At 43.4% G+C, this 14,062-nt stretch overlaps 1 protein-coding gene across 16 annotated transcripts in view; it reads right to left on the reverse strand.

Annotated features, from left to right (window-relative positions):
• EMSY (EMSY transcriptional repressor, BRCA2 interacting) overlaps positions 1–7,332 on the reverse strand; it is a 39,830-nt gene extending 32,498 nt beyond the window's left edge. For 11 of the 16 annotated variants that reach the window (XM_069808617.1, XM_069808619.1, XM_069808616.1 and 8 more), the window contains exons 1-4: positions 7,196–7,332; positions 5,873–5,981; positions 2,261–2,360; positions 1,542–1,616 (exon numbers count right to left, since the gene is read on the reverse strand). In XM_069808617.1, coding sequence (XP_069664718.1) covers positions 1,542–1,616; positions 2,261–2,360; positions 5,873–5,942 — 245 coding nt within the window. In that variant the 5' untranslated portion in view covers positions 5,943–5,981; positions 7,196–7,332. Of the gene's footprint in view, positions 1–1,541; positions 1,617–2,260; positions 2,361–5,867; positions 5,982–6,109; positions 6,360–7,195 lie in introns of those variants that run through there. The other 5 variants (XM_069808608.1, XM_069808606.1, XM_069808611.1 and 2 more) reach the window with 5 other exon arrangements.
• Positions 7,333–14,062: the final 6,730 nt, after the last annotated feature.

The following is a 14,062-nucleotide window of genomic DNA, read 5'->3' on the forward strand; positions in this document are numbered from 1 at the left end:
GTATTAATATATTCTGAAAAACAACTTCTCACGTGAACTATTGCAAGCAAGTTGCAGTAAAAGCTACCACAAATTAGTTTGTAAAATACAGAGGATCTGCTCTGTTGTTAAATCCTGATATGCTTCAGCATTCTTCATACATATTCATATAGTGTAAGCAGAGCTACATCAGCTAAGGTAAAAACATTTTTAAAATAAAAAACAAGACTACAAATGTTGCATATAGCAAAGCTAGCAAAGTTGGCTTTCCTAAAGAGTTAAGAGAATTATTTAAGTCAAATACTGTATTACCATCACTTACAAAGAATTACCACAGAAAAAATAAAGAGATGCAGCACTTCACAGTTGCACCTTGTCTGGATTATAGTATCTCATCCAGCTGAAGTTCAACACTTCAGGACAAACTTTATGCTTGTTCTGTAAAATGCTAAAACCAGAACTACTACTTAAAAAGGAAACTTGATTCAAGAAAAGAATCCTGATTTGACAATTAAATGTTAAATTATTTTTCATTATCCCCCCCCCCCTTTCTTTAAAGGCGTGTAAGGAAGTTGGTGGTTTTTCTTTGGTAAACAGCGTATTTCTAACTCTTTAAACTTGAACATTAAAACACTAAAATGTTAAATGCCCTTCTGCAGCACTAAAACAGTATGCTGATTTTGGCAAGTCTTGGATCAGACAATTACTAGCTCCGAGTGGCCTGCTATTTGTACGATTTCCTTTTTTTCCTCCCCGTAACACCTCAGCTACAATAGTCAAACTTAAAAATCAGTGGTTGTAACACAGAAAAAAAATACAGCCACTTACAATCCAGCTCTGTTTAAAGACAGTTCTTAATCGTAAGACTGTTAAGTAACTATCAAAGATACGTAAGCACTTGCCCTCTTGCTCCTCTCCTCCACCTCTCAAAATCATGTGGAGCTTGAGAAAGCAAATGCAAGGAGGAACCAGCCCAGTTGATGCCAGCACAGCAGCTGCATCAAGCAGAGAACAGTGGACACTGATGTCATCAGTTAGCTTGCTGCAGTTTTTTTTTTTACCCTGACCATTTTTTCCTCCCTCTGTGCTGATACACTGTTTTCCACTAATGTCTGCCACCTCTCTTTCCCTCCCTTTGTCTTTCTATGTAGTTAAGTCCCTCTTAATACAACCTTTCCAAACAGATTTAAATAAAATTAAAGCTAAAATAAAAAATAATAAAGGAAACATGTTCATCCTACTTATGGATTTCTCTGTTTTCTCCACTTTCTGTTTCTTCTGGTCTGTCTTACAGACAGCTCTTCATGATGAAAGACTGTTTATTATATATTGTACTTGTACAGCGAATGGGATGCCTTCAGATACAAAATGCAACAGGACTAAATAACCATTTCTAGCTCCCTGATGTGAATCTGACACAGTAATTCCTTCATCCATACACTGTTTTAACTACTGTTCTTTAAACCACCATCAATCTTCAAAGTTCTATCATTCAGTTAAGGCATAATGGATTTTCCAAAGGGTACCTTTGGAAATCACATAGAAAATGACCTGTAACTTACTTGTGTGCAATAGTCGTTAGTCGTTCATCATTTACTGCTCTCCGAACTTCAGCACGATGTCGCTCCGTTGAAATACTATTAAAAAAAACAGCAATACATTTTAGTCAGAGGGAGACATGAACATTTATCTAAAACTTCCAGCTAAAATTAAACTTATGAATAATCTACTCAAGAGATGAACGGGAACAGGCATTTACATTTAAGAGATTGTCACTTAACTTTTGCTATCACAGTGAGAAAGAATGAATGTATTATTGTTCAAAAATATTACCGAAGAATAAAAAGAACATTACTGTTCATAGGATACCCCTGCAAAACAGCTAGAATGCAACCTCCCAGTGAGAGCAATAAATTTAAAGCATATGGTAGAAAAATTTGCACAGAACATGCAGCGTTCTTTCTTGATGTAACTTGGGCCCAAAGACCTTGAAGTCCTACCTTGATGGAACTCCAAGCTAGCGCACACTCATGAGCTAGCTGTAATCCTTTTAACATTCAGTATCCCACAAAACACCACCAAAACAGTAAGGCTTCAGCCACAGAAGCACAGTTGTTTTCCTTATTAAAAACTCAAAGCAAAACAGGAATTAAACCTCCACAAGACAGAGAATTACTTCTCTAAATTAAGATTTGCTTTGAGATACTAGTGATAGAAAAAGCACACAGTACCTTAAAAGAAAACAGGTCATTGGTTCTTATTTTAAAAAGGTCAGAGTTACCTAAGCACTTTAGAGAGTTCTCCAAGAAGATCCTTCTTCTCTTTCGTAAGGTCTCCCTGTGCACGTAAGGCACTGATGACACCTGCATATGCTTCCAGTTCTGAAGAATTAGAGCAAATAGTATTTCTATTTAATGCTCACAGCGAAGGAAAAGAAAAAAATTTTATTTTCAGTATTACTGACAGTATTCTATTAATTTTCAAAATCATTAAGAGGAACATGTCTTTCAATTATTTAGTGCTTTTCAAAAGAGATTGATGATTTAGAACTCGCTCAGTCAATTACTCTGCAGCGTACAGCTTTTCTATGAAACAATTGTATCATCACAGAGGATTATCTAGTTTATAAACCCAACCAAATATTTCAAGCTCTCTCTGAACTGACAGTTCAGCCAGAAAGCTTGAAGAAACAGTCCCCAAATTTGAAGAGTAGCTCAGAACTCTCTAGAAGCAGGAGAAAATCTTTAACACGTATCATTATTGAAAGTTCCATGGAAAAGCTTGGCTTGAAAAAGAAACACACTATCAAAAGTGCAACTGATTTTTCCGTAATTCCTTTCATTAATTAGCATGGAGAACATCAGCTCTAGTTTGTTAAATATGATCATCATAATCTTTTATGCCCATTTACTTGATCAGTACAACTGCTTGAATCTGAAAAGAATGCAACACACTGAGTTAAACCTGCTCAACACAAAAGAAACAATCCAACTATTCTTAAATGTAGACATATCACGAAAATTAACTCACAAAAATACAACTCTGATTTAACGCAGATTTATAATTCCAGGTGACCTATGTAAATGTCATGCCATCGGTGTTTTATTAAAAAAAAAAAACAAACAAAAAAAACCCCAAATAGTTAAAGGCTACTGAAACTTCTGAATTTTGTCCTACTAAGCAGGGTGAAAATACACCTAATGCAAATAATGGAGTCTGCTAATTTGCCAAAGAATAACTTGCTATTCTAAGCTTAGCACAATTTAAGGAAATGTTACTGAAACTCCTGCTTTAAACCAGAAATACAAATTCTTTCGATACTTACATAGGTGCCTTTCATTCAGCACCCCCATGTCAGCAGCCAACCCAAACCAAGCCCACAACAGATCCCAGTTAACTAAAAGCAAGAATAAAAGGGGCAGGCCAAAACCTAACACCTCTGAAGTTTGCTGCAAAAGAAAGACTGATGCTATTCTGAAAAGCTTTCAGTTTAGGATTCCAAAGAGCTAATTTACAAATCAAATCAAGGAATTGTGCTGAAAAGAAGTCCTGCTCTCCTGTCCTGATTAAGCAGACAAAACCCAAAGCAGAGTCGCTTTGGTTAACTATGCAGCCTGCACAGGGATGCTGAGTGACCTACAGAAGCATTTACAGCTTCAGTTATAAAACATTAGCTAATTAATGCAATGGTTATTACTAATATCAACATTTATTTAGACAACCATGTTACAATATTTAAGATACTAATTATTTTCCTCTGTTAACAACATAATGTAATTCTTCAGATACAACCATATAATTATTTAGCAAGGACAGATCCCCCCCCCCCCCGCATTTTCAATAGAGATCCTCTACACTAGGGGTTTAAAAATGCACATTCTGGCCTTTTGGAAGCTAGTAAAGATTACAGAACAGCTGTAACTAGCTTCTTCACCCTTATGTCTATGTAGCAATCATTAACTGGTGCACACTCTTTCCAACGCAAAACACATCAAACGGCCAAAACAGGTTTCACAAATCAATATCATTATTTCAAGTGCAAGGTGCTACCACCATCCCCTTATGCAGTTATAAACCACGAACACCGCAGAACAACGCTAGGTATTGCACACCTCAGGATGCATTTCAGCCTCACCTACACCACTGCATTTCACTCGTGACAGAGTACCCAGCTATTCCTGAACAGTCAACCAAGTAAGATGTTGGGCTGAGAGCTGGAAAAGTGGGACTCTATAAAGCAGATGAATATTGCAGTTACTCGCTCCCACTGCCAGTGCTCCTTCAGACTCCAGTCTTGTGGTGTATCTATTTAAACTGAGAGCTTCTCTACCCTAGAAGAAAGGAGGCTGCTACAGGCTCTGATCCTCTGTTACGCTGGCAGGGCCCCCTTGTGGGGACACAGCTCATGCCAGCAAAAAAAGATTTATTTTTTTTAATTTTTTTTTTTTTACTGTCAGCCTAGGTTATGTCATTGAAGGAGGTGTAGCTGCAGTTCTGTTTGGCTCAGCTGCACCAGCAAGGTTCTGCCAGCACATCGCCACCAGCTGGAGTGGAAGTTTTTTTTCCACACTCCTAGCCAGCAGAGCTACGTTAACAAAATTTAGCAGCACAGATCCGGTCCAAATCTTCTGGCATCCTGCACTTTCTCCTAGTTTTTGTACTTCTTGAGCCTTGCTTAAGACCTGGGGCTGCCACCTTAATGGACGTACGGCTTAGTTGCAATGTTGTGTGCAACATCTGTGTCACTGTCTGCTTCAACAGAATGCAAATCCCAGCTTCCCAAGAAATGAAATGAAAAGGACAAAGTGAGGGAAAATAAACTGTCAGAAAATAAAGTGGATGGCTGCATAACGTATGAGAACCTTGACACAGTTAAGTACAGCACATCATCTTTTAACATTCAAGTAAAACGAGAACAAGAAATGCTGTACTTGACAGTCACAGGAAGTTCGAGGAACTCTCTTCCTGACATCACCTCCTGGATTATGCTCCTCAGAAGACAGTCTGAAAAGAAAGCTAAGGGTTTCTTCTTCCCTTCTACTATTACGCATCATTTAACTGGCAAAAAACCTCTTAACTAAATAAAAAGAAATTCAGCTCTAAGAACTCAAAGTTACAGTGCAAGATCAGATCAATGGACTAACAAAGGATTCTCTCTCCTGTGGTAGCCAAAAGTGGATGCCTGAGGAAAGAGCAAATATTTTTATTACCTTCCAAAATACAAAAGCATGTCTCCTTGTACACATCTATTTACAAGGACAGAGCACAAAAAAATCTCCCAATATATAACTACTGGACAGGGGTCTCAGATATTGAACTACATTTGAAACAATGCTGCTGTTGTTATGACAGTTAAGCGAGAACACTGTTTTCACACTTCCCTGATAATCTGTGTAACTGCAAACCACAAACCATCACAATTATTTTTTTCTCCTGTTTCAGGTCTTTACGATAGTACCTTTACTACTTGAACCCAGTCCCAGAGCACCAGTTAAATCAGGGTTCCATGATTATTTTTTTTTGGTACAAAAAGCTGTCTAATACAGAATTGGAAAACAAATGACGACCCTTCTCTCACAGAGCATCCCGTTGCATGTTAATAGTCGTAAAAAGAACAGCAATGCAACACTGCAGCATTGAGGCAGAGATGGTCTAGGACATCCATGAGAGATTCGACCAAACCAAAACAATTCTGCTCTATTCATTTTGCTCAGGAAGAGCGCATCTGCCAAACATCATTTTAAGCCAGGGCTGTCAAACCAATGACACATGCAAAATGCAGGAAATGACTTGTAAGTTGCCTGTAGACATATTAAAGTATTTCATGGAAGCAGCAGGCAGGCAAATCTTAAAAGGGCAAACATACAGACCCACAAATTGTATCTTACTGTACCCAGTTTGCGAAGGATCCTCTTGCATTCATCTCTGCTGAGGTCCAGAAGAGTTGGCCACACCACAGGCATCTTTCCCTTGTGTCTGCGCTCCCACAGAGCTCAGCCTCGCTGAAAAAGGAATATAAATGCAGTAAGTGCAAGTCCATCATTTATTGATTTCCCAAACCGATTAATGTAAACTCTCCTCAGCCTGCTCACAACTCCACCGACACAGTGGCTCCCATCCCCGCTCCAACCTTTGTAATGGCACGCTTTGCCATGCAGGAATTCAGCAGTTTCACAAGGGCACGGACTTCCTATACTCTCTTGCTCAGATCCATCACCCAAGCCTTTTTACCGAGTTTCCCGTCTCCTTCTCAAGCCTTTTTTCATGCTGAAACGCTCTCCGAATTGATGTTCAAGTCTCCTCCCTCTCTTTATGCACAGGGCACCTATTATAAGAACTCTTCCAGCTAACCGCACGCTCCCCCTTCCCCCCGGGGAATGCATTTAGCACTAGCCTATTATATGACAGAACGGCACAAACACCCTGAAAATTTGCTTTCCACGTACCAACACCACCCCCCCCCAAAAAAAAAACCAAAAAACAAAAAACCACCCAAACACGGGAACACCCCCTCGCCCGATCGCATCGCGGCGAGATGCCGGGGGTGGCGGGCGGAGAAGGAGGGCTCATCTCCCGTTACAACGAGGATAATAAAGGAGGGGGGGGGGGGAGGGAAAAAATGGGGGGGGGGATAAAGAGGAGTCGGAGGTGACCGGGGCGAGCCGGCTTGGGCCAGCCCGCGGCCGCGCCGCGTTGCCCGGGCAGAGAACGGTTTGGGGGGGGGGGGGGGGGCACCGGGAACAAAAGCCCCGGCGCCGTCTCACCTTCCAGCGGGGGGCCGGAGGGAAGAAAAGAGAAGGGAAGGGAGGGAGGGTGGATCTCCTACAAGGGCGCCCGGAGGCAGCCGCCACCCGGGGACTCTCCGTCCGACCTTCCCGGGGTCCTCGCCGCGGGGGGGGGGGGGAAGCGGCGGCAGCTTCTGGCGGCGTTTGGTTCCCCGCCGGGCTCGGGGGCGGCCGCCCCCGGGGTCCCCGTCGGCGGGGAGGGAAGGAAGGAGCGGGCGGCTGCCGCTGTTTCCTCACGCCGGGCGGAAAAGCAGCGCTCGGCGGCCTGCTAGGCGGTGACCGGAGCGTTGCCCGAGGGCCCGGGCCCGTGAGGCGGGCGGCGGGTCCCCGCCGTCCGGGGAAGGGGAACTGCCCCTCTCCCTGAGGGGCGAGCGCCCCGGGCTAAAGCGGGGAGACGCGGGGGGGAACGCTGCCGGCTGAACGGGACCCACCTGCCCGGCCGTGCCTGGCACATCGAAAGGCTCCTCGGCGGCAGAGCCCCTCCTTTCCCCACACACCCCCCTCCACCCCCCCCGGTGCCGCCGCTCTCGGGTTTGTTTAGTGGCGGCGGTGGCGGCGGCGGCGGCGGCAGCAGCGTTTCCCCGGGCCAAGATGGCGGCGGGACGCACTGCCCATGCGCGGGCGCCGCGGAGCACGCCGGGAGTCGTAGTCCCCAGCCCACCACCCTCTGCGAGTGAGGAGATGGAAGAAGCGGCTGCCAAGATGGCGCGGGAAGGGGTGGGGGGGGAATGTCGCGTCGCGCATGCGCGGCGGCGCAGGCCGCACCTGGGAGTTGTAGTCCTCTCGGCTTTCGTCGACGCGGTGGGAAGCGGCGCCGGCCGTCCCGCCATGGCCCGGCGGGCCCGGGTACGGGCGGCGAGAAGGGACAAAACCCCCCCGCGCGTTCTCTCCGCCTGGGCTGGGGCGCATCCCACGTTCCCCTCAACTTTAGGCATTAACGGCCAGCCGCGGCTTCTGGGAAGAAATCTGGCAGGGTTGACATCAGGCCTTGACGTCATTTGGCCGTTTCCAGCTTTCTGACTTAAAAGCGGCGCCGGTTACGCGCGGGGCAGCGTAAGGCCGGAGTCAACCACGCTTCTGTGCAAACAATAAGATCATAAAATCGACGCCCTAAAAACACCGTCGCAAACCCGCTTCGGGGTGGTTTTGGCTCCCCGCCGTTAATTCGCCGCCCAGCAGAGCAACCACCTCCTCCCGCAAGCCGCCAGCGCCGATTTCGGCAGCCTGGGCCTGGGCAGCTATTTCGTATGTAACGGCGATTATAACTTCCCCCCCCCCCATGCAGATTTCCAAGAAAAGCGGTAAATTGTATCTCTTTAAAAGTCCTTAGGTTGGATTAGAAGTAGAAAAGAAAGCATCTCTGGGGCGCAGCTAGAGCTTACAAGCGACGCATACGATTGTGGCTGCGTGTTGCAGCGAGAAAATAGGGGAAAAAAAAAAAAAAAATCCGATCCGTAAAACTGTCTGCAAGGCGACCGCTGGCGAATCGCACCAAAGCCCCTTCAGGATGAGCTTTGCTCCCGGCTCTCCATCTCGCAGGGCTTCGTTTTTGCCGCAGGCACTTGTTTTCCACGCTTCATCTTGCACGCTTTCTGATTTCGCAAAGCAAACTGGCACCCTGGGGACAGACAGTTTGATGAAGAGGAGGGAAGGGCTCCTCCTTATTCTGCTTTCTCCCAGAAAATCATATTTTTATAGTTTGCTTTTCAGAAACAGCTGGAAATTTGCCGAGGTGAAGACAAGGCGGACGGATGGTGTGCGTTGAACCGCAACACCTATTTCCAGATCTGCAAGTGCTGTTATTTCCACCCAAGTAGAGATAAAAATTTTTCTTCCCTGTGATCATTGATGAACATTTTCTCACTTGCGATTTCCTATTGTTCTTCACAGCAGCATAAATCTCAAGTACTTGAAAACAATTATGCTGAACAGTACATGAGAGCTAGAACTATTTTCCTTCTTTTTTTCGTGCCTTTCTAAACAAGAACCAGCTGAAGGCAAGTAACATCATCTCTGCGTAATATTACCTAATAAGAATAAATGTCCTAAGCTTTGCACAAAACCGAGGAAAATGCAGACCACGTTAGTGCCAGGAATTGAAGTTTTCCTTTGCAGGTCAGAGACTCCACTGCAAACTGATCTGGAAACGTGTCTTTTAGTTGGATTACTCTCGTCAATAGGAACAGGCAGGACAGCCTTGCCTCTTACCAGAATAAAATAACTTTTTTTGAGGTTTATTCATCGGTCGTAACTGTGATGCTCCAGCAGAGTATCGTTTTTATTGCATCCAAGGTGTTTAACAGAATAAATCATTCTATGAGGAAGAAACCACCAAAATCTCTTTTTTTTACACAAAATTTATCTACCAAGGTGTAAATTTTAGCTGAATATTTGCTTCGAGTTTGTGTGTTCATTAACGCACTCTGTTCTCATACACACTCTCCAGTGAAATCTCTGCTAACAATGCAGCTCAGAGAGAGCACAAACACGTTTTCTCAGCCCTGCTCAGCAGCTATATTCATTAAACTTAATTAGATCAATTTGGGATTTTTTTTAGATCTTTTTTTTTTTTTTCAAAGGTGGATGAAACTAGCCAAGAGGACCAAAAGTTATTATGGGCAAGGGGGACAGACACACACTGACACTCACGTACGTACATATGTATGTACTCAAGAAAACGGTACACGCTTCACTTCCTTCGGCACACAGAACAGAAAAGAGATGTAAAAAATGAGCGAGTTATGTATGAAGTGTCTGAAACTGTGATTACTGCATCTCCACAGATGTCGTAAGATGATTTCCAAGAATAATTATTTTTATTAAGGACAAAGACCCAGACTTGGAAATATGCGAAAGAGGTCCAGAAAGTCCGAAGGCCACATTCTGCTTGTAGTTACAGCAGCAACATTGCCGTTTACTTCAGACTAACCTACGATCAATTCTCCATTACCCATAAAAATGGGAGGGCTGAGATACCACGGACAAAGAAAAAAACCCCAAATAAACCCAAACACATAAATAATGGGTCATGAAAAGCATAAGCAACCTGAAACAAGGTCAGATGCACCAGAGCTATCCCAGAGCCCAGCAGGCTCTGGTCGGCGGGGTCTTCTTGAGTCAAGTCCCCCATCACACAAAAATCACTCCCCTGCTGTAGAGCCCTAAGCGGTCGCAGGAGCAGAATGGATCTTTCCATAAGACTAAATTAAGGTTATCTGGACTCAGAATGACTGCACGCAGCCTTCTAGCCTAAGCCAGAGAGCTCACCCAAAGGAGGCTGAGACTTGACAGCATTTTTTTATGTCTGATGAACAAAATGTCAAGAGTGTTCCAGTTATATACTAAAAAAATGAAGATAAAGACAACATGGTTTAGGCTTACTTAATACAGAAATGTGGCTAAATGTCCTGCAGGTGAGCTTTTCTCAGTAAATTCATTTAAAATAAATGGATTCGTTGTGAAAATGCCAGCGTTTTTTCTAGCCTTAGTTGCCTGCCAGATGTTAATCACTTTCTTAGTTCTCATTACCAACATCCTTGGTCTCTGACTGAGTCATCAGCTAAGGAGGCCCAAAATTACAGAGCACTTTTTGACTGTTCAGAAAGTAAAAGAACAGAGAAACTTGTTGACAGCACCAATGTTTCATTGTTTCCTAAGGAGGCAAGGCTCAACAGTGTAAAAAACCACAAGGTAGAAGTAGTCTGTAATAATCCATTTTATTTTGCAGTTGAGGCAAGCTAAGAACTCACCTAATTGTAACAGCTTCAAGCAGTAAATCACTGAATTTTTGTAGCTTGGTCATATTAGGCTGATACCTTAGCTCTACATGTGTTAACAGCAGCTCACCGTTAGCTTTCCTGTTACAGCCAGCAGAGATGAAACAAGACCTGCACTATTCTTCATCTGATGGTGACCTAGTGAGCAACCCTGCACAAGTTGTATCACCTCTCTTGTGCCTCCGTTTCCCAATTTTATAAAGCAATTTAAAAATTAATGACAGACGGTGATATACAAAAGCCACACATTACTTATAACAGCATACTGCCGCATATTCTTTCTAAGAATTTGCTCAATTATATGCATTTGAGCAAAATTTCTTCCTCCTTCCAGTAAGGGAAAGAAATATAGTGACCATCAAGCACTCCTACTTTGTATTAAGTTCTCTATGACCTGAAATCCTCCGATCCCCATCCGCTTAAATAATAGGATTCTCATCAATTACAGGTACTGGACTGATTAATTAAACTTTCTGGGCACTTAAAGAATAATCTATGTCTCACCACACTTCCTTCTATCCCCTAAGACAACAGAAGGGAGAAGACAATGAGCTGGAGCTTGGAAGCATCAGCAGTGAGATGGCCCAAGGGACGAGCAGTGATTTTCACGTGGAGAAGGTGACTTGTATGCAGCCCAGGTCACCAGGACAAAGCCGCGCTTCCCAGCTCTTTGGGGGCTCGTAGGAAACAAGCGGCAGTTCTCGATGGATTATTAACTGCATCTCCACTTGCATCGCTACAACCTGATTGATAGAAACTCCAAAATATCCTTCTTCTTCAGAGCAGCCTTTCCCGGGTAGAAGAGAGGCGCATCAGCTTGGTACTATGTGAGAAACACAGCTACTGCAGCTGCTTCTTGTCTGCTGCCAACAGTAAATTTTCAGCTTCCAAGAGTCTTAGGTTGGTAATTTCAAAAGTAAAATTGGAAAAGCAAGGAAAAAAAAAATGTTATTTGTATCAGCCTGTCAGCAATTGAGAAAAGAAGTAAGAAACTCACTATGCTTTTATACTAAGATGAACGCAATGTTGTAGGTAATTTAACTTTTTAGGGAATTTAAAAACCGTTTGAAGTATCCTCTGTGTCTTGCATAAGAGAGAAATAGCCTAGATTCTAACAAAAGTTAAATTATTTCTTGATTTTATTTTTTTTTGAGTCAAATGGCCTAACCCAATGGAGTTCCCACTTCTCTTAAAAGATTATTCAGTGGCTTGATATGCTTTCCTGACACAAGCATCGCTATTTAAATTTTATTCTATCACCCTCAGACCACTCCTAAACTCTCTCTCTTCCTTCTCAAACACTTTCCCATCACATTTTTTCTCCTGGCTAAGATAAGAGCAGAAGCCTCAGCAACATTTAGGCGCTGGCAGCTTGCCAGAGGAGCCTTTTATATACAGCCTTGTCAGATGCAGGGATTGTCACCCAGGACTATTTGTATTTAAATCCACAAAGATATTTCAACTGCTTTCACTGAAGATAGCTTTGTGCTGCCAGTTAATAGAGATTTTTTTTCCCCTATTATAAGTAATACATATTATATTCAACATATGTATTTATTTTACAAATAGTAAGAGCTTCAGTGCTGAAAGTACCGAAATTGAGCAAGGCTTAAATCCGTCAAAACACCACCGTGCATCGAGTTGAGCACCTATTTAAACACTTTGCTACACTGAGGCAAAAACTGATTATATAACCTCAGATAATGAAAAAAACCCCAACCCTTCATTATGTCATTTTGCAGCATATTAAAAGGCGAATTAAAGTCAGTACCCTCTGCAATCTAGGGAGGCAGATGCAAACCTCCAGCCTCTTTGTAGTGTGCTGTATTGGTGAAGAACATATCAACTTGCTGGGAAGAAAGCAAAGGCGCATCTCAGAATAGAAAGCGTGGGAATAAGGCAAAGTATTAAAGTTATCGCTCCATGGTGCAACTTGGGTCCTTATCTATGGTCACATACGTGTATTACAATCCATCAGTAACTCTAGCATACTTCTGCAATTCAGGGGAACACATCCCACCCAGATTAGCATTTCGCAGAATTCAGCCACACTAGGACCTGATTTGTGTTGCATTTTTAGGGGAGATTGCATGCTCTCCCTCGAGTTAACACTTTTAGCCCATGAACAGACCATGTATTGCTTCGAAGTTCAAGACAAACTCATCAGTGAATTACTCACTCCTGATTTTGACTAAATATTTTTACAAGGCTAGATGGGCTATATAAATGCTGGGGAAGCAAGTGAACTTATCAACTGTGAAGGATGTGTTCGATCACTCTACAGAGTCCGGACAAAAAAGGCAGCTCCACAGACAACAGGATAAACAGTTAACAATCATAATTACCTAATGGCCAATGAAACTAGGCACTTGCTTATCTAGACAATCAACAACCTTTTTTTTCCCTAGTAATATGATAATTTATAAACTCTTTATCCCCAACTGTTTTTGAAGGATCCCATTCATTTGCTGTGCTCTGAATTCAAATGGTATGGATCCCAGAACACTTAGCAAATGAAAGTTTACTCAAACATACAGTATTGTTGCAGGGTGAAAACAGCAATGGAAAAGGAAAGCAAGCCGGCACTGAGTTTGCAAACCAGAAGGAGTAACATTTTTGTCACTTCGCAGCCTTCACTGAAACTTTGGGAAAAGTTCATGTGCTTTTTAAGAGGTTGGTCTTAACACTGGCATTAGCAAGGCTTGCGCAGAGAAATAAAGACAACCTGTCACTCCTGGGTTGGGGCAAGCAAACAGAAAACAAGAGATGACTCAGATTCCCTCGCTTTAACTCCTTCATGGTGATATGTATGTCTGTCTTTCCGTTAGCATGTGCTGCCCGCAGAGCAGCACGGTAGGCTGTAATCGTCTGCTTGGGCTGGCTGAACGCTTCAGAAACTGCAGCAGCTCTGGTGGAAGCCAGGACCAGACTCAGAGCAGTTGCTTGTAATTTAGAAGGCTGCTTTCCTAGGCAGGGAGGGAAGTAGCTGCAGGCCAGAATACAGACAGCTGTGAGTAAATTGCTTAGTACAGGTCATTCGGAAAGCTATGCCTGTCCACAAAACCACGTCATTTGGGCAGATCAACACAAACGCCACCCTCGTGTAGAAGTACAGTGCTGCAAAGCCAACAGCCCTCTGGATTTCCTCGTACTGAAGACCTGATACAAAACTTGTGAAAATCAGCATTCTTTCAATCAGAATCATAAAAAAAAGCAAAAAAGATCCCAGTAAAATAGGGAAAATGCAATGGGAATTGGTTCTGATAACCCTTGACTATCATCACAGACATTCCTAACTTTCATTTGCAAAAAACTAACCATGAGGCAGGAGCCAGGATGCTGCATTACTCCAATTTAGGGTTGGAGTTAAGTTGCACATTGGTCACTAGTATTGCATACTCGGCGTGCACTCGCACAGTCTCAGAGGTCCTCTCTCATACAGTGTGCAAGACTTAAGTTATTCCCCACCTTTGCCTTCCCATTCCCCAGAACTGTAGGCAAACCCTGCACATAAGCAACTTG

Source organism: Haliaeetus albicilla, chromosome 20 (genome assembly GCF_947461875.1).
Source record: "Haliaeetus albicilla chromosome 20, bHalAlb1.1, whole genome shotgun sequence".
Lineage (NCBI taxonomy): Eukaryota > Metazoa > Chordata > Aves > Accipitriformes > Accipitridae > Haliaeetus > Haliaeetus albicilla.